At 36.7% G+C, this 18,548-nt stretch overlaps 1 protein-coding gene across 1 annotated transcript in view; it reads right to left on the reverse strand.

Annotated features, from left to right (window-relative positions):
* Positions 1 to 4,236: 4,236 nt before the first annotated feature.
* LOC134856706 (uncharacterized) overlaps positions 4,237 to 18,548 on the reverse strand; it is a 33,936-nt gene continuing 19,624 nt past the window's right edge. The window contains exons 4-6 of the mRNA XM_063872979.1: positions 8,791 to 8,921; positions 8,076 to 8,196; positions 4,237 to 4,388 (exon numbers count right to left, since the gene is read on the reverse strand). Of these exons, the coding sequence (XP_063729049.1) occupies positions 4,237 to 4,388; positions 8,076 to 8,196; positions 8,791 to 8,921 (404 nt within the window). The remainder of the gene's footprint in view (positions 4,389 to 8,075; positions 8,197 to 8,790; positions 8,922 to 18,548) is intronic.

The following is an 18,548-nucleotide window of genomic DNA, read 5'->3' on the forward strand; positions in this document are numbered from 1 at the left end:
TTTGGAAAGAGTGCTGATTTATGCAGAAATATGCCAGGTGGTACATTAATTGATGGCCTACCGAAAAGGAAGTGAATCGGGGTGAGCTGGAATGGGTCATTTATAACGCAGGAACGTTAGTTAAAGGACACGAGTTCATGCTGGAACCGATTTCGCAAAAAAGAAGTTCAGCGTGTTATCATGCAATGTTTGCGAACCAATAAAATTATAGAGAGACAACTTAAAAAATTGAACTAGTCGCTCCCAGCTGCCACCAAAAAGAGGCACGGCTGGAGGGTTGAAAAACTTTTCTATATCTATGTCAATGAGTCATAGTTTGTCTTCGAAATAAGAACTTTGAGCTAAGTCGCTTACTGAGCTCTTGAGGACTTTATTCGCACTGAAAAAAGAAGAAGAAGCGTTGTCCGATATGATGCAATGAATTGTGCTGTTAGTAGACAAGTCTGGTGATACTTCTAAGTGTACCGCGCGTACAACCAAACAGGTGAAGAGAAGTATATATCTCGAATATCGATTGTTGTTATCGTAAAACGAGAAAGATCCTATGAAGTCCAGTCCAGTAGTATAAAACCGATAATGATTTGCCGTCGGTAATCGATGTTTTGGCACTTCCTGCAACATTCTACGGCAAGAAAGGCAGTTTCAAATAGTTTGCCTTACAGTTAAACGACAACGGAGGATCCAGTAGTTTTCCTTGAGAATCAGAAACTTGACTATGTGGTTTGGTCCATCTAGATTGATGGGATATCTAGAGGTAATCAAAAATGGTGCTTTGGACAAGCGACCTGGAGCACGATTACGGTCATGATCGTCGATGAAAATGCACAAAATTTGAAGTCTAATTGATGGAGAAACTTGACTATTTTACGGGGAAGTCAGATTCTTGACATAATTTTATCAAGTAAGTGTAAGCTTTTGCATGATGAGACAATTTTAGATGAGAGCTTCGCTTCTTAAATTTGGCGCCGGTCAAGGAGCAGAAAGCAACTGAGCGAATGAGCCTGTTCCAAACGCTAATGCTAAACCTTAGAGTTACATTGAACAGTAGAAATATTAGCCGGCATAATCTAAACTGTGATTTGATTTAGCTGAAGCAGATCTTGTTGGGGCCAATGAGATTGGTCCTTCCAAAGAAATTGAGGTCTCTGCAACCAGTGCATATTAATTGATGGCCCATGGAAGTCCAACCGGCTTTTCTTTTGTTTTTTTGTCGGAATGTATTTCCAATTGCGAGAGCTGCAGATATTCAAAATCTTAGCTAATGGTTTGCAACGAAGATTTTGTGTCGAACTTGAGGCGCTCTCAACCAGTAAAGAACAGTAGTGCTCTCTTACGAAAAATGACGATTGCATGTTTTGTAATCTGACTCTTCAACGATGAAATTAGCTATTTGCCCGCCTTAGACAGCTTCTTGCAGCTCCAAGTTAGGGATCTTCAATCGCTTTATTTGTGCGACTCGGACTTTACCCATCAAAAACTTGACCGACGCGGTGTTATCTGTGTAGGCTATCCTGAGAAAAGCTACTGTCGAGAGCCTAAACTTTGAGGCGTCTGTAAATTGTGGAGATCTCTAGTTACTGTTTATGTTCCGATGATCAAGTTTTGAGGCACGTAAAGTGTTTCAAAAGTTTTGATTTCGTTTTTCCTTTCAATGAAATCTGGAATTAAGGAAAGTTCGATTACTTTGTCCAATTTCGGGACTTGACTTCAAACTGACTGAAGTATTATTCTCAATCGAATGGTTAGAGGTGCTGCAAAACCAAGAGGGTCAAAGATTGAAGCCACAAAACTCACAAAATCCGTTGGGTCATTTCTTTTTTGGGCTGAAAGTTTTGAAAAAATGTCTTATCAAGTATATGTGTCCGTAATCGGATCCCATGGAAGTCCAAGAACACGTTGCTGCTGGGGTTTGCTGTTGTGCTGGTCCACAAATAGCGGCGAATCAGTCAGTTCTAGCAACGACTGATCGTTTGAGTTACACTTTGTGAGGTTAAATCCTCCAAAGGAGAGAGTTTTCAAATATCAGACCTTATTGGATGAGCTTCATCTGGCATTGATGTCGAAATATACAAATCGTCCATGTGAATATTTCTTTCAATAAATTTTCTGAAAGGCTGGTACTTATCTTGATTGTCCATTGAAATTTATGGACTTTTTTAATTAGCTTGTCAGTGTTACGGTCTCCCAGTGATAGCGGAAGAACTTTTTTTATATGTAGCTACCTCATTTCAATCCTCTAAAAATCCCATCTACATTCTAAATCAATTGCAACCTTCTAGCTATCAGAAGACCGTGGTTTGACTATTAGTATCTACTTCACCTAATTAGTATCTAATTCGGGAAGCTAACTAAATAACCCGTCCATTCGTATTGTTTAGAAGTTTTAATTTGCATGCCGCGTTCTGAATTACAACCAATTTCCTCTGAGACTACTTTCATTCAGTTTAATTGAAATGTTTTCAATAGCTTAACTATCATGTCTTAGCTCAACCCAAGTTATGCCTAGTTTCACTCATGTTCCATTCACTACTTCAATGTTGCAAAATAAAAGCTATACCATTTTAGTTTCTGGATCTTTTCTCAAAAGTTAAGTTTTCTCGCGATCATAAGCAGCGTGACCAACTCCCTTTTCCAGGGGTTGGCCTGGCGAATTGCGCCACGTTCCAGTGGCAGTCTCGGGGTTTTCTTTGCTTTCTCGGGCCTAAACGCTTAAAAGTAGTTCCAAAGTCACCCTAGAGTCACCCGGGGTCATTGTCTCTTATTCGGCATAAAAAACCCATAAGGTTCCTATATGCCAAGTTTCATCCATTTCCCATTGGTACTCATTTTCTAAGGTTCAGTATCTCTTTTCCCGGGAAGGGGCTATCAAGATCGGAAGGAGTCGCCGGAAAGGTTTTATTCACAAGGGGTCTTTCGTTGTTTGTATCTAGCGTCTAACGCTGCAATAAAATCATCAAGTCCTTGCTAATTATTCTGCATATTTTCCCTATTCTCGGTCTAAGGGTTGTTTTCTCTAAAAACTATGTACTTCCGGTCTAACCGTTGGATTTAGCAGCTCAAATTCTAAAATGTGATGTACCTTGTCACTACCTTTCATATCTCAAAACCTCAGCTTCCACCCATCACCTGGGGTCGGAAAATTGCAACAGAAGTCCGGTGCGTTGGAGGGGACGCGAAGGTTTTCCCTTCCGAATTTGATGAAACGGGACTCAATGAACCTAAGCTTAAAGGAGTGTTTGTTGTCATATTAATTTTTTCTAAGAAATAATTACGGATTATTAGTGAAGTTAGGGATGTTACCGTTTTTTACAGTTTACCTTCCCTTTTGGATAAGTATGGCATGATTTGCAGTAAGTTTCGAACCAAATGTATTTGTTGAATTGGGCAATCAGTTAAAAAGCTTCGCAATCTCGTATGCTACGGTAACAGTGTTTTCTAAAGAATTTTAATCCAAATTTTAACTTTGAAATTTTAATTTTGGTTGTTCTGAATCACCTATTACTCACCTAGTAATCACTCCACTGAGCTTATGAAATATCGCAGCACACATTTTTATCCCTCCATAAACTCAAGCTAATGCTGTCTGAGAAAAATCCTAAGTCTTACATAGTATATATTGAAAAAAGAGGCGTACAGAAAAGTTTTAGGGATGCTTGGCTGAAAAGGATGTTTTCAAAAGGTTTACACCATCCACGTTTGACCCACTAATCCCTAATTTTGCTTTTAAAGGCTTCGAAACCTCCCAAAAATTGTTAAAACTGATTTTTTTATTGAAAACTTCGGACAGCTCAAAAGTTTCGTGGCAAAATAAGGTCTTTATAAAGTTTTAGGGGGCTCAGAAAATAAGTTTGGTCGAACGAAAAAAAGACCGTCGGATATTTCGATTTGTTTTTCGAAAAACTACAACTTCCAGTGGCGCGTGCATAGGATTATTTTGAGAAAGTGCTCGAAAGGAGCTATAAGAACAGCAAAAGTCGAAAGGTCAAATCTCTCAAGAGGTAAAAAAAAACATTCAATGGACCGATGGACGCGAAAATTAATAAAAACAAGAAACATGACCGTAATTGTCATTGTGATTAAATACAAAACAAAAGTGAACCTTTTTATTTTTGTAAAGAAAAGAACAAAATTAAAATTTTTAAAGCAATAGTAATTTGTTTCAATAAAGAAGTTTTTGTTGACAGTTAAAATTGAAATGGATTCAACATTATGATGTCCAAGGCTGTTGAATTTAGTTCACTCCGGCCTCCGCCTCTCCTCCGCCCAATCTGAGGGGTCATCTATGGTGCATATCCATGGCTGTGATTCACAGATGATATGTTTGCGGAACCATCTGAACGTGATTGCCCCTCTGATATCATTTCCGGGGATCTTCAGTATACCCATGCCTTTAGTTTAAAAAAAGCTGTTCAACTTAGTGCATAACTTTTTGAATGAAACTAAATATGCAAAAAAAAACAACAAAAGTAAAAGCCAATTCTTTTCCTTGCGTATTAAAAAAAAATTAAAACTTTTTAAGATACAGGTTGGAAAATTAGCAAATGCTAGATGAAACTGGAAGGATTTAGCTAACCAGATAAAAATTTTGTTTTGAAAGCGCAAAATCGCCAGTATATCATAACTAGTTACTAGTTTCAAATGTGTTCTTGCTGTGGAAATATCCTTGCAAAGAACCCAAGTAAATTTAACATATGGGCTCATACTGGCTGATGGTTAAAATAAGCGAACAAGGAAGCTGCTCAAGCAAATAGTACAGAAAAAAACTGCTTCAATCTACGCATAGGATTTTCATAAGCAGTTTTGTTGTCTCTAAAATTTGTCCATCATATATGGTAGAAGCGCCTAAGACCTTTTCATGTCTATATTGTCAAAACATACGATTGTTTTTTGAAGCTGGACAAATTAATTTTTTCAATTCTTTTGTTTGTCTTTCCCTGGAATAAAATGTAAGTCAACCAACCCCATCAGCTTCTCAAAGAACCAATTTGAGCCAATAAACTCAAATTCCTCAGAAACTATTCATAATCTACTGGCTTTGAAACTATTCAAACTCTAATGGCTATTTTACGCCGTCATCAACGTGAAGAAAAAATTGGTTCAATTGTTAATTGAAATCAAAAAGTTGTAATTTCTGTCCCGTGACCGAAAACACTATTTTTTTTCTGAACTGATTTCAAAAGTAAGTTCAACACGTTAAATAAATAAATTTAAGGATTGGTTTTTCGAGTACCACTGGAGAAACATTTCATCGCATTCTGTCTGCATAAAGCCATCAACGACTAGAGACTTGGAGATGGTTTCTGACAAACTTGATGGGTAAATACAGGGGCGGATCTAGGATTTTCTCGAGGGGGGGGGGGCGGATTTTCAAAAAATTTTGACGACCTTTTTTTTAGGTCGATCAGATTGATTTTCCGAGCTCTCCCAGAGCAGTAAAAAGACCCTGTTTTGGCCAAATTTTCTGCGCCGCAGGCAAGTTTTTGAAAAAACAGGTCAAAAAAGCCGTTTTTGGGCACTTTTTGGAAAATTTTGACAAAAAAAACGCGTTTTTTTTTGGCGCGCGCTCGCCCTCAAAATTAGTATATATTGGCGCCAAAGGCGCCTTTAGAAAAATTTTAGGGTCGGTCGGCCAAAAATGGATTTCTTAAAAAGTATCGAATCCCTGAAAAAGTTCGAATCCCTGAAGGGGGGCGTCCGCCACCGCCGCCCCCCCCCTAAATCCGCCCCTGGGTAAATATTTCTACCAATCAGTCATTATATCATGAAAGTAGCCCACGACTCGTATACAAGTGCATAAATTTTATCTCAAATGCAAGGCTTTTACTCTTAGATTTTTTCGTTATCAAGGAATACGTTGAATTATGTTTATTTATTTATTTCAAAATACCAGTTTCTACCAACTGCATCACGTTTTTCTGACACATTAAATTTTTTTCGAGTAAGCGAGTTTATAAAGTTGTTAATATGATAAAAAGCATTTACAGCGACAAAATATGGTTTTTCACGGTTACAACGGGATGAAAATGGGTTAATTTCTAGCGCTTCAAGCTAATAAAAAAAATTTTAATGCAGATGTAACAACAGTGTTTTTGAAACCCGTAAAAAACATGGAAGTGTACGAAGTAAAATGTTAATTTTTTAGGGGTTAGGTCAGCTCATTTACTTTCTGTGGACGAAAAAAAATGTTGCTGCAGAAGGTTCTGAAAATTGAGAAATTAAATTAGAAAAAACCTCTTCAATCAATTTGGAATGGTTTCTAAGGCGGATTAGATCGCCGCTTACGCATTAATAGCACTAAGTATATCGCGCGTTAATTGTCCCAAATTGGCCAAAACAGCAACCATTAAACCCCATATGACCTTACAAAAAATGATGACAGATGATACATTTTTTTTTAAATGGAGCTCAGAACAACATTTTTTCGGATTACAAAAAAAAACTCCGTTAAAAATGGCTAGTTAAAAAGTCGAAATGTGTCTGGAGAAAAAACCACTCCGAGCACAAACATTCCGTCACTTTCTTTGAAAGCCAGAACAATAATCGCAGTAGTAACGGTAGTAACGGCTCACTTGTGAAAAATTACCGCGAAAATTTTGGAAAGTAGTTTGTTTATTTTAATCAATTGATGCCAGTAGGTTTTATCGAATGTTAATTGCTTTATCTGGCTGGTGTTTTTGTAGTTACGGCATTATCGTGTGCTAATTTCTTGTAGGTTTTGAGTGCGTCAGCTTAACATCTGCACAATTAACAGCAAATTGCGCTTACATACAGTTTCCTAGACTTTTTAATACCTTAGGGTACAAAGCTAAACAACAAATGGATTACATTTTTTAAAATGATTGTTTTCAAAGACCATTTCAGTTATCATTTGCTGACGAATTAAAAATGTTGAAAATTGGGATATAATAAGCAGATAGTTGTAAGATTGTGGATAAACCTAAAAAAAAACTGAAAAATTGATTAAAATTTTTTCGCGAATTTACCATCGCTTTCAAAGCTTAGGAAGTTCGCAAATTGAATCAACTTTCAAAACTAAAAATCAGGCACGCTATTTCGCGTCATTCAAATTTCTGTTGACTTTCGAAACAAAAACAAAATTGGCCTTATCAGGGCAAAGCCTTGAATATCCCGACTGCCTTTTAATTTGTATGAAGCAGTAATAACGTGAAAAAACTAAATGTAATAAAAAAAAAATTGAAAAATTCGAGAAATTTTGTGAGAATTTTCTCCCCACACGCCATATAAAGTACAAAGTAATATGTTTCGCTCCTAGTAACAAAACTATTATAGCAAAAAGCTTCTTTAAACCAATTTGGAACGATTTCTAAGACGGATTAAATCTCCGCTTACGTGTTAATAGCAAGAATTATATCGCGCGTTAATTGTACCAAATTGGTCAAAATGGCAATTTTAAACCCCCCATAAGTTTACAAAAAATCAATCACATGTGAAATAGTTTTTTTTAAATTTAAGCTCATGACAAATATACCTTTTAAATGATATAAGAAATTTCTGTCAAAAATGGCTAGTTAAAAAATCGAAATTTGTCTGAAAAAATAAAAAATCAGAAAATATCCGTTACTTTCGTTGCGAAAGTCGGAACAAAAACAAACCGTGAAAAAAGTCACGTTATTAAAAAAAATCAACTTGACGTTTAGAAAAATATATGTATAACTATTGTTTATAGAAACGTTTCTATATCAACTAGCCTCTCAATGAAAATCAACTTGACCTTAAAAAAAGTATATTTTTTATAGATTTTGTTAACAAAATGGTTTCTATATCAACTACAGTTCCATTTGCGCATCAGTTGTAACACTGGTCGTTTGTTTCTTACTGTCTCTTGATTAAAAAAAATTGGGGCAGGGCTAGTATACGTTAGACAGGTGGAACAAAAAAATGGTTCCAGTTTGCAAATCTTTATCAGTATCTTTAAACAGACCAGAAAACAATTTTCAGTAAATTTTAAAGATTCCCAATTTCTCTCATTATCCCTCGCGTTCTAGCCCAGAATAAAGAACCAACAAGGAACCAAAAAAAAAGTATAAAAAAAATATAAGTTCAATGTTAACAACCTTTCTCCACGGGGAGGACGAACTGTTCGTTAAGGTAGAATTCTCCCGACATTTTCAGCTGGCCAGGTCCAAAACCGATCTCAGTGATGACATTGTAACACAATTTAGAAATGTAAGTGGCCTGCAATATAATTGTACTTTGGTATTCTGTTAACTTGCATAATTTAAAAATAAGTTAGCATCGTATTCTTTTGTGATTTGTCAATTGATAAGTTACAAAACGAGTATCAACAATTTTTTTTTGCATTTGAAAAAATGCATTTAGTCGAAAAAAAATCAGGATAGTATAAGCATTATAACTGATAGTTTAGATGTAAAGCCTGTAATAGAAGTCTGTCGTTCGCGACCACGAAGTTCAGTCTAAACAAGGTATGCGGAGCGACTTAACAAAGTCTTTTCTTCAGTAGCGCGGACCCCGACTCGGGTTGTTATTTTTAACGGAGCTTTTTGATTTCAAAAACATCCTGAAAATGCAATAAGTTCGCGATGTGATTGATGAGTTGGATAACGGTGCTAGTTTATACCTGTCGAAATTAGTAATAAGTAATTTTTCTCAAATTATCTATAGAAAAGCAGAAACGAGTTTTTCCGCTCAGAGAGACATCAACATGGATCTGCAGATGCACTGGTGATCTCACAGGCTTTTCTAAAGTTACTAAAAAGCATTTGTACATTTTTTTGCCGCAACACAATTTATTATTATTATTTTTATTACCTGTATCCAGTTGACCTGTTTGTCCTCTGGGGCGTAGAAGTCGAACAACAGATCCAAATACTCCTCCGGACTCACTCCTTTCTCCTGGCCTTGAGTCTGGTAGATGTATTTCTGGAAGCTACAGCAAATATCTGCAGGCACGCAAAGCAAATTCGAATCAAGTAGAAAATCCTCCCCTTAAATGAACACAGTTAAGATCCTTCACACCAGCGTTGAATTTGGATTGATCTTGGAGCGCGTAAAATAAACGATTCTGATTTGCTAAAATTTCCAAGATAGAAGCAAGTTAAAATCGCGCCCCTAAACTGCTTTGGGGAAGGCCCGAGTGAATCGTGATGTCTCGAATTTCTCGACCAAATTTTGGTATGTTTTGATTTTCTCGGCCCAAAAAAAAGTTTCGACTTTGTTCGACCCAGTTCAGATGCGCTTCGAGTTTCTCGACCAAAATTCGAAATGTTTCGACTTTTTTCAACGGTCTCGACCAACGCTTTTCAAAACTTTGTTTGTTCGACCATTTTGTTTGCTCGACCCTTATTTTGTTGCCTTCAATTGCTTTGGTGGATCTGAAAACAATCTGAAAACTTTTAAAATTTTTATAGCAAAAAATGAGGCTTTTCACTAATGGCTTTTAATTAATTCATGTTCGTATTGCTTCAATATTTTGTCAATGGTCTTAGGTTTTTAGGTTTAATTGATTGGCTTATAATTCAGTTTTTGCCCTAATTTACTCGCAAACAGCGGTGTTTTGGTAAATTTCGAACAGGTTTTAGTCAACAATTGAACTCTGTACAGATGATTTGTAATTAATTCAAGTGCCAAGGCTTTATTTTGTCTTTAGATATAGTAGTCGGCCTTGCTGGTACTCGGCTTTGCTTGGCTGGAGAAAAAAGATGGTTCCTTTGGTGAGCTGTCTAGCTGGATAGGTTCCGCCACCGTACATCTAAAAGTTATGGTCCAGGTAAAGTGCTGAGCTGTTCTGCGACCGCCGGTCCGCTTGACGGTGTCGTGGCCGTTTGTGCGAATGTTTCTTAACCTGTAAAACTCAAGTCAAGGTTATGATCCGCGGTTATACTCTGGCAATTAGGAGCAATTTTGTTCGAAACGTCGTCGAAGTAATCGTCAAATAACCAAATCCAAGAATTAAGGTTCAATAAGTAACAGGAACGTGAAGTATTCTGGGATGACACGGGTTTTACTACAACTTCCATTGGGAGCAGAGTAACGCCTGAGGTCGGAGCCATTCTGGTTGGGCACAGGGTTGTCTGAAATGGAAATGTCCGTGGAACTTCTTCGGTGAAAAAACTTTCCTTTTCCCGGCTAAACTAGAGAAATTGTTAGTGCCACTCCCCATGGTTGTCGAAAGAAAGTAACAAAACTTTCGAGGGATCTGGGAGCATTTTTTTTTGTCAGCTAGGTCTGATTTAAATAAAATGAAATCACTTTCAAGCTTGACTGTATGATCCCAAGAGTCGATGATTGCTTCCTTGACGAGATTAAAATATGGTTCTCCATTTTCCCGTTAGTCGTCTTGTGTAAAAATTACTTTTTCGTGCTGAAATCAACTTTTTCTGTATTTTTCGGCGTCGTTGGATTCCGGGGTTAGGGGTCGTGCAATTTTTTGCAAACTTCGAGGCCAAAGGAACGTTGTCCTCCAATTCTGCAGACGATTCCAAGTCGGCATCTGCGTTTCCGTCATCTGTCCTATCGTGCAGTTCCAGTTCTTGATTGATTGTTCTTGATCTGAAAATTCAAAGAAAATCAGGTTTCTTCCTCCAGTGTTCCCGAGTCCGTTAAAGTGTGTTTCCGAAAAGAAGTAAATCCGATAAAAAACTGTTCAGTAATTTTCAGTTTCCAGATGATTTTTTTAATCGAAGCGCTGAAGGTCGGCTTTGATAATTCGTACGATATAGAAAACAAATTAGATTTCATAGTTTATACAAGCCTGTCTACCACCCCGTTGGATGTATGATCTTCCACTGTACAATAAATAGTTTCAATTGTGAATTTTGGCAGAATTTACAAAATTGTGAGGTATAAAGCATGACCCATGTTTGACTTAAATTTTTTTGAAATCCGTGAAGATGTCAATAATCGTCTGAAATTGGGGTAACTGAACTTGAGGAAGTGTTGTTAACTAATTTTGCGGACGTGCATTCGGTAACGTGATTGATGCATAGAAGGACACAATTTTTTTTCCCCAGAAAACATCTAATGGTCCGGCAGACTCCAATTTTACTTTCTCGTTCGAGAATGACACATCCAGAACTTAAGCCGTCTGTTCCGCTCCCAACAATATTTTAGTATTCTTACCACATATTCAGCAGTCTTTGCAGGACTTGCCCTGGCAGTATATCTTTCGATAAATGTGTGGCCACCAGATATACTCAGCCAGAAGTTTCATCCCGAACTGCACGGGGTGAGTCTCGTAGAGCATAGAGCTGAAGAACTGAAGGCTCCCCAAATTGCCTCTGTTATGACAAACTTATTAACCAAAAATAGGAGCTCGTCTACTCTATGACGATCCTTCTCAGAGTGTCTCATGTATATTCCAAGTGTGCTCATCGGTCCGTCACTCTGGATGGTTTTGATCAGGTCGCAGATGATTTGCAGTTTGCGATCAGGTCGCAGTTATCATCAGGTCCATCTTTAAACTTAAGGGCTTTATTGTGTACCTCTTGGACAATTACTATGTTTTGATTTTTGGGCTTTCTCTGTTCGTTGGCTCTCGTTTAACCAGATGAGATGAAGGAACGTTTTTTCGTAAATGAAACGTTATTAAAAACAAATTTTGAGTTTTCGAGGGGTAAGCAACTAGATGAACAATTCTCCGAACTAGCCTGAAAATTATTGCAAATGTTCATTGACTGAACATATACGAGATAATAGCAGCAATATGTCCAAGCTTCAATGCAACTATTGCGCTCTCGTTGAAAGTTCTACCAAACAGACTGCTCGACTTTTCAGCTTGCCACGGGATCATATTCATGTTAATTGCCTTTACAGCGACCGACAACCAATCAACAAAAATAGTATTAACAGAACTAAAACAGAAACCTTTATATAATTTTCCCAAAATTTGTCTGAAGCAATTACGACACAAACTTTGTCAAAATAGGAGGAAGGTACGGTTTTGCCAGAAGGAATACTAGATGTAAGATTATGTAGAAATATTGTCTTACCAAGGTGAATGGGGATTTTCAAAATCAGAAAAAAGAAAAACCGTTTGCCCAATGGGTTAGTCTACTGTCCATAGTGATGTTACTATGATTTGGTGAAAGAGCTGACAGTAACAACAATTTCAATTTCGGGTTCAGAGCCATAGTGATAGTTTCAAATGTTTGGCGTCCCATACTACGCCTAAAAACTCCAAATCGTTTGTCGAATATTTCGATACACGGCCATAAGGAAATCTTGGAGAGAATGCAATCGTTTTATACTCCCTGTTGAAATTGTTCAAGGTTAGCACCCAATATGCGAGGCGTCTGTCTTGAGTCTTGTTTTTTCTTTTATGGCGATGTGGCCTTTTTCTGTAATAATTAAAATTTCGGTTTTCAACTTCTTTAATGCCATTGAGTGGCTTTTGTCCCAGTGATACATTATTCATTTTTTTAGCAGAAATTGTAACGCGAACTCAAATTCGAAAGATTTGGGACCAATTCAACCTATCGGTTCATAAAATCTAAAATGGAAAGAAAATCGGAGATATTTTTTGGTTTTGGGAGGTTTTTCATTACGTCTGCTTTACCGACCAAAAGCCGAACACTGGCTTTAGAATTTTTAAAACCCAACCATTTTGTTTTTTTTTAAAATGCAAATTTTCCCCTTTTTATCGCGATATTGCTTTTTTCTAGCACAGTAAAATTTCGGTGCACAAAAGTTCTATGTTTTCCTATGATTTCTTCTAGGTTATTAGTATATCGTCTACATAACAGTTTGTGAACGTTCCCCTTTTTAAAGGCCAGCCCACGACTCTTTGAAACTCATTAGGCATTTTTGTCCTGTCCATATAAACAGTTTAAAAGTGGCACGTGATTTTGGTGCCGTTTCCTAAAATGCTAAAGTACATTATTTTCTTGCTTTCTCGCATAACTTAAGTTGACTATATGCAGTTTTGAGCTTGATTCTACCAAAGCCTACCCACTGGTCGGGTTTTTTAATAGCTGAAATGCAATTGTTTTAGTCAGTTCGTGTATATTTGGCATGGAATTTTTGTTTTTGAAAATCTGATCATTGACTAGTTTTTTGAATCTAGTGCCAATTTAAACGAGCCATCTCTCTTTCTAATGATTTAATCAGACTTACTGAGGAAATAAGTTATCGAGGGGTAAGCAATTAGATGAACAATTTTCAGAACTAACATAAGAAATATTGCAAATTGTCAGTTGCATATTGACTGAGCAATACACGAGATAATAGCAACAATATTTCTAAGCGTAAATGAAACTATTTCGTGCTCGTTAATATTTCTGTCTAACAGATTGCTCCATTTTTACACTTGCCCTCGGATCCTATTTGTTTTAATTGTTTTTACAGCGACCGACGTTCGATCAACAGAAAAAGTATTAACAGAATTGATACAGGTCCCCTTAGATAATTTTCCTGAATTTTGTCTATGGCAACTACGAAAAATTTTTCGGCAAAATAGGAGGAAGCCACCTCTTTGCCAGAAGTAAAGGTAGATATAAGTTTTGTATAATCGAAAAGAAATGAAAACGTTAGCCAATGGGTTAGTCTTCTGTCCATTGTGGTGTTACTATGATTTGGTGAAAGAGCGAAAGTTCGAGAGTTTTTGTAGAAATCATCTCCCCATACGCCATATGAAGTAAAAAGTAATATGTTTCGCTCCTACTAACAATTAAACTATGGCAAATAGGTTTTTTTAACCTATTTGGAACGATTTTTAGGCTGGATTAAATCTCCATTTACGCGTTAATAGCAAAAACTATATCAAACGTTAATTATACCAAACTCGCCAAAATGGCAATCGTTAAACCCCCATAAATGTACAAAAATCAATCACAGGTGAAAATTTTTTTCAAATTTAGGCTTTTGACAAACAAATCTTTTGAAAGATAAAAGAAAACTTTGTCAAAATTATCTAGTTTAAAAGCCGAAGTTTGTCTAAGGAAAAAAATCAACCCGAGCACAAATACCCGTTTCTTTTGTCGCGAAAGTCGGAACAAAAACATACCACGAAAAACACATTTTATTTAAAAAACTAACTTGACGTTTAGAAAAATATATGTATAACTATTATTTATATATCAACAAGCCTCTCAATGAAAATCAACTTGACCTTTAAAAAAGTATATTTTTTATAGAATTTGTTAATAAAATGATTTCTATATCAACTACAGTTCCATTTGCGCATCAGTTGTAACACTGGACGTTTGTTTCTTACTGTATCTTGATAAAAAAAATTGGGGCAGGGCTAGTATACGTTTGACAGGTGGAACAAAAAAATGGTTTCAGTTTGCAAATCTTTATCAGTATCTTTAAACAGACCAGAAAACAATCTTAAGTAAATTTTAAAGTTTCCCAATTTCTCTCATTTTCCAAAGTTGTTAAAAAGCATTTGTACGTTTTTTGTCTCAACACAATTTATTATTATGATTTTTTTTACCTGTATCCAGTTGACCTGTTTGTCCTCTGGGGCGGGGAATTGTTTGTCCCCTGGCAATTAGGAACATTTGTGGGGCGTATTGCTCCATTATTTTGCCAATGTCCTTAGTTTTTTAGGTTTAATTGATTGGCTTATAATTCAGTTTTTGCCCTAATTTACTCGCAAACAGCAGTATTTTGGTAATTTTTGAACAGTTTTTAGTCAACAATAGAACTTTGTACAGATGATTTGTAGTTAATTCAAGTGCCCAGGTTTTCTTTGTTGCTCATATATTTAGATATAGTAGTCTGCCTTGCTGTTAGTCGGCTTCGCTTGGCTGGAGATAAAAGATGGTTTCTTTGGTGAGCTCTCTAAGGACTGTGTCGCCTCCGCTTTGTGCGAGTGTCTCATAATCTTTACTAAACAAGTCAAGATTATGATCCGCGGTAATATCCTGGCAACTAGGAGCAATTGTTTTCGAAATGTCGTCGAAGTAATTGTCAAATAACCAAAACCAAGAATTAAGGTTTAATAAGTAACAGGAGGTCGGAGCCATTCTGGTTGGGAACAGGGTTGCCGGAAGTGGAAATGTCCGAGGCGCTTCTTCGGTAAAAAAATTTTCCTTTTCCGGCTAAACTAGGTAAATTGTTTGTGCCATTCCCCATGGGTGTCGAATGTAATACAAATTTTCAGGGACCTGGGAGCAACTTTTTTGTCAGCTAGGTCCTATTTAAAGAAAATGAATTCACTTTGAATCTTGACTGTATGATCCCTAGTGTCGATTAATCCTTGACGAGATCAAAATTTGGTTATCCATTTTTCGACTTGGTCGTCTTTGTGTGAAAATTACTCTCTAAGATCTACTTTTTTTGTAATTTTCGTCCTTGTTAGGCTCGGGCTCCGGGAGTTACGGGTCGTGCGATTTTCTGCAAAATCGAGGCCAAAGGAAAGTCGTCCTCCAATTCTGCAGACGGTTCCAAGTCGGCATCTGCGTTTCCGTCATCTGTCCCATCGTGCAGTTCCAGTACTTGATTGATTGTTTTTGATCTAAAATTTCAAAAAAAATCAGGTTTCTTCTTCTAGTGTTCTCGGTTCGGGTAATCTGTCTTTCTGAAAGATAGTAAATCCAATGGAAAACTGTTTAGTAATTCTAGTGTTGAAGGTTGGCTTTAGTAATTCGATATAGAAAATAAGTTAGATTTCACAGTATGTACAAGCCTTTCTACCACCCTTTTGGATGTATGATATCCCACCGTACAATATTACTTTCAATTTTGAATTTTGGCTGAGTTATTCAAAATTGTGAGATAAAAGCCTGACCCATGTTTGACTCTAATTTTTCTTGAAATCCGTGTTGTCAATAATCGTTTAAAAATGAGATAAATGAACTTGAGGAAGTGTTGTTAACCACCTTTGCGGACGTCCATTTGGAAACTTGGTCAAATTGGAAATTTGGAAATTTGGAAATTTGGAAATTTTTCCCCAGAAAGCGTTCCATGGTCCTGCAAACTCCAATTTTTTTCCTCGTTCGCGAATGACAGATCCGGAAGTTTAGCCGTCTGCTTCATTCCCAACAAAGCTTCAAGATTCTTGCCGCTTTTTCAGCACTCTGTGCAGGACTTGACGTGGTATTATATCTGTCGATAAATGTGTAGCCACCAGATATACTCGGCCAGGAGTTTAATCCCGAACTGTCCGGGGTGAGCCTCGTAGCGCATAGAAGCGAAGGCTCCTCAAACTCCCACTGATATGGCAAATTTTTTAAACAAAATTAGTAGTTCGTCTATTCTGTGACGATCCTTCTCAAAGTTTCTTATGTATTTTCCAAGTATGCTCTTCGGTCGGTCATTCTTGATGGTTTTGATCAGGTCGCAGATGATTTGCAGTTGCGATCAGGTCGCAGTTTTCATCAGGTCCATTTTTAAACATAAGGGTTTTGTTGTGTACCTCTTGGAAAATTACTATATGTTTTGATTTTTGGGCTTTCTCTGTTCGTTGGCTCTCGTTTAACCAGATGAGATGAAGGAAAGTTTTTTCGTAAATGAAACGTTATTAAAAACAAATTTTGAGTTTTCGAGGGGTAAGCAACTAGATGAACAATTCTCCGAACTAGCCTGAAAATTATTGCAAATGTTCATTGACTGAACATATACGAGATAATAGCAGCAATATGTCCAAGCTTCAATGCAACTATTGCGCTCTCGTTGAAAGTTCTACCAAACAGACTGCTCGACTTTTCAGCTTGCCACGGGATCATATTCATGTTAAATGCCTTTACAGCGACCGACAAACAATCAACAAAAATAGTATTAACAGAACTAAAACAGAAACCTTTATATAATTTTCCCAAAATTTGTCTGAAGCAATTACGACACAAACTTTGTCAAAATAGGAGGAAGGTACGGTTTTGCCAGAAGGAATACTAGATGTAAGATTATGTAGAAATATTGTCTTACCAAGGTGAATGGGGATTTTCAAAATCAGAAAAAAGAAAAACCGTTTGCCCAATGGGTTAGTCTACTGTCCATAGTGATGTTACTATGATTTGGTGAAAGAGCTGACAGTAACAACAATTTCAATTTCGGGTTCAGAGCCATAGTGATAGTTTCAAATGTTTGGCGTCCCATACTACGCCTAAAAACTCCAAATCGTTTGTCGAATATTTCGATACACGGCCATAAGGAAATCTTGGAGAGAATGCAATCGTTTTATACTCCCTGTTGAAATTGTTCAAGATTAGCACCCAATATGCGAGGCGTCTGTCTTGAGTCTTGTTTTTTCTTTTATGGCGATGTGGCCTTTTTCTGTAATAATTAAAATTTCGGTTTTCAACTTCTTTAATGCCATTGAGTGGCTTTTGTCCCAGTGATACATTATATATTTTTTTAGCAGAAATTGTAACGCGAACTCAAATTCGAAAGATTTGGGACCAATTCAACCTATCGGTTCATAAAACCTAAAATGGAAAGAAAATCGGAGATATTTTTTGGTTTTGGGAGGTTTTTCATTACGTCTGCTTTACCGACCAAAAGCCGAACACTGGCTTTAGAATTTTTAAAACCCAACCATTTTGTTTTTTTTTTTAAATGCAAATTTTCCCCTTTTTATCGCGATATTGCTTTTTTCTAGCACAGTAAAATTTTGGTGCACAAAAGTTCTATGTTTTCCTATGATTTCTTCTAGGTTATTAGTATATCGTCTACATAACAGTTTGTGAACGTTCCCCTTTTTAAAGGCCAGCCCACGACTCTTTGAAACTCATTAGGCATTTTTGTCCTGTCCATATAAACAGTTTAAAAGTGGCACGTGATTTTGGTGCCGTTTCCTAAAATGCTAAAGTACATTATTTTCTTGCTTTCTTGCATAACTTAAGTTGACTATATGCAGTTTTGAGCTTGATTCTACCAAAACCTACCCACTGGTCGGGTTTTTTAATAGCTGAAATGCAATTGTTTTAATCAGTTCGTGTATATTTGGCATGGAATTTTTGTTTTTAAAAATCTGATCATTGACTAGTTTTTTGAATCTAGTGCCAATTTAAACGAGCCATCTCTCTTTCTAATGATTTAATCAGACTTACTGAGGAAATAAGTTATCGAGGGGTAAGCAATTAGATGAACAATTTTCAGAACTAACATAAGAAATATTGCAAATTGTCAGTTGCATATTGACTGAGCAATACACGAGATAATAGCAACAGTATTTCTAAGCGTAAATGAAACTATTTCGTGCTCGTTAATATTTCTGTCTAACAGATTGCTCCATTTTTACACTTGCCCTCGGATCCTATTTGTTTTAATTGCTTTTACAGCGACCGACGTTCGATCAACAGAAAAAGTATTAACAGAATTGATACAGGTCCCCTTAGATAATTTTCCTGAATTTTGTCTATAGCAACTACGAAAAATTTTTCGGCAAAATAGGAGGAAGCCACCTCTTTGCCAGAAGTAAAGGTAGATATAAGTTTTGTATAATCGAAAAGAAATGAAAACGTTAGCCAATGGGTTAGTCTTCTGTCCATTGTGGTGTTACTATGATTTGGTGAAAGAGCGAAAGTTCGAGAGTTTTTGTAGAAATCATCTCCCCACACGCCATATGAAGTAAAAAGTAATATGTTTCGCTCCTACTAACAATTAAACTATGGCAAATAGGTTTT

Source organism: Symsagittifera roscoffensis, chromosome 1 (genome assembly GCF_963678635.1).
Source record: "Symsagittifera roscoffensis chromosome 1, txSymRosc1.1, whole genome shotgun sequence".
Taxonomy (NCBI): domain Eukaryota; kingdom Metazoa; phylum Xenacoelomorpha; order Acoela; family Convolutidae; genus Symsagittifera; species Symsagittifera roscoffensis.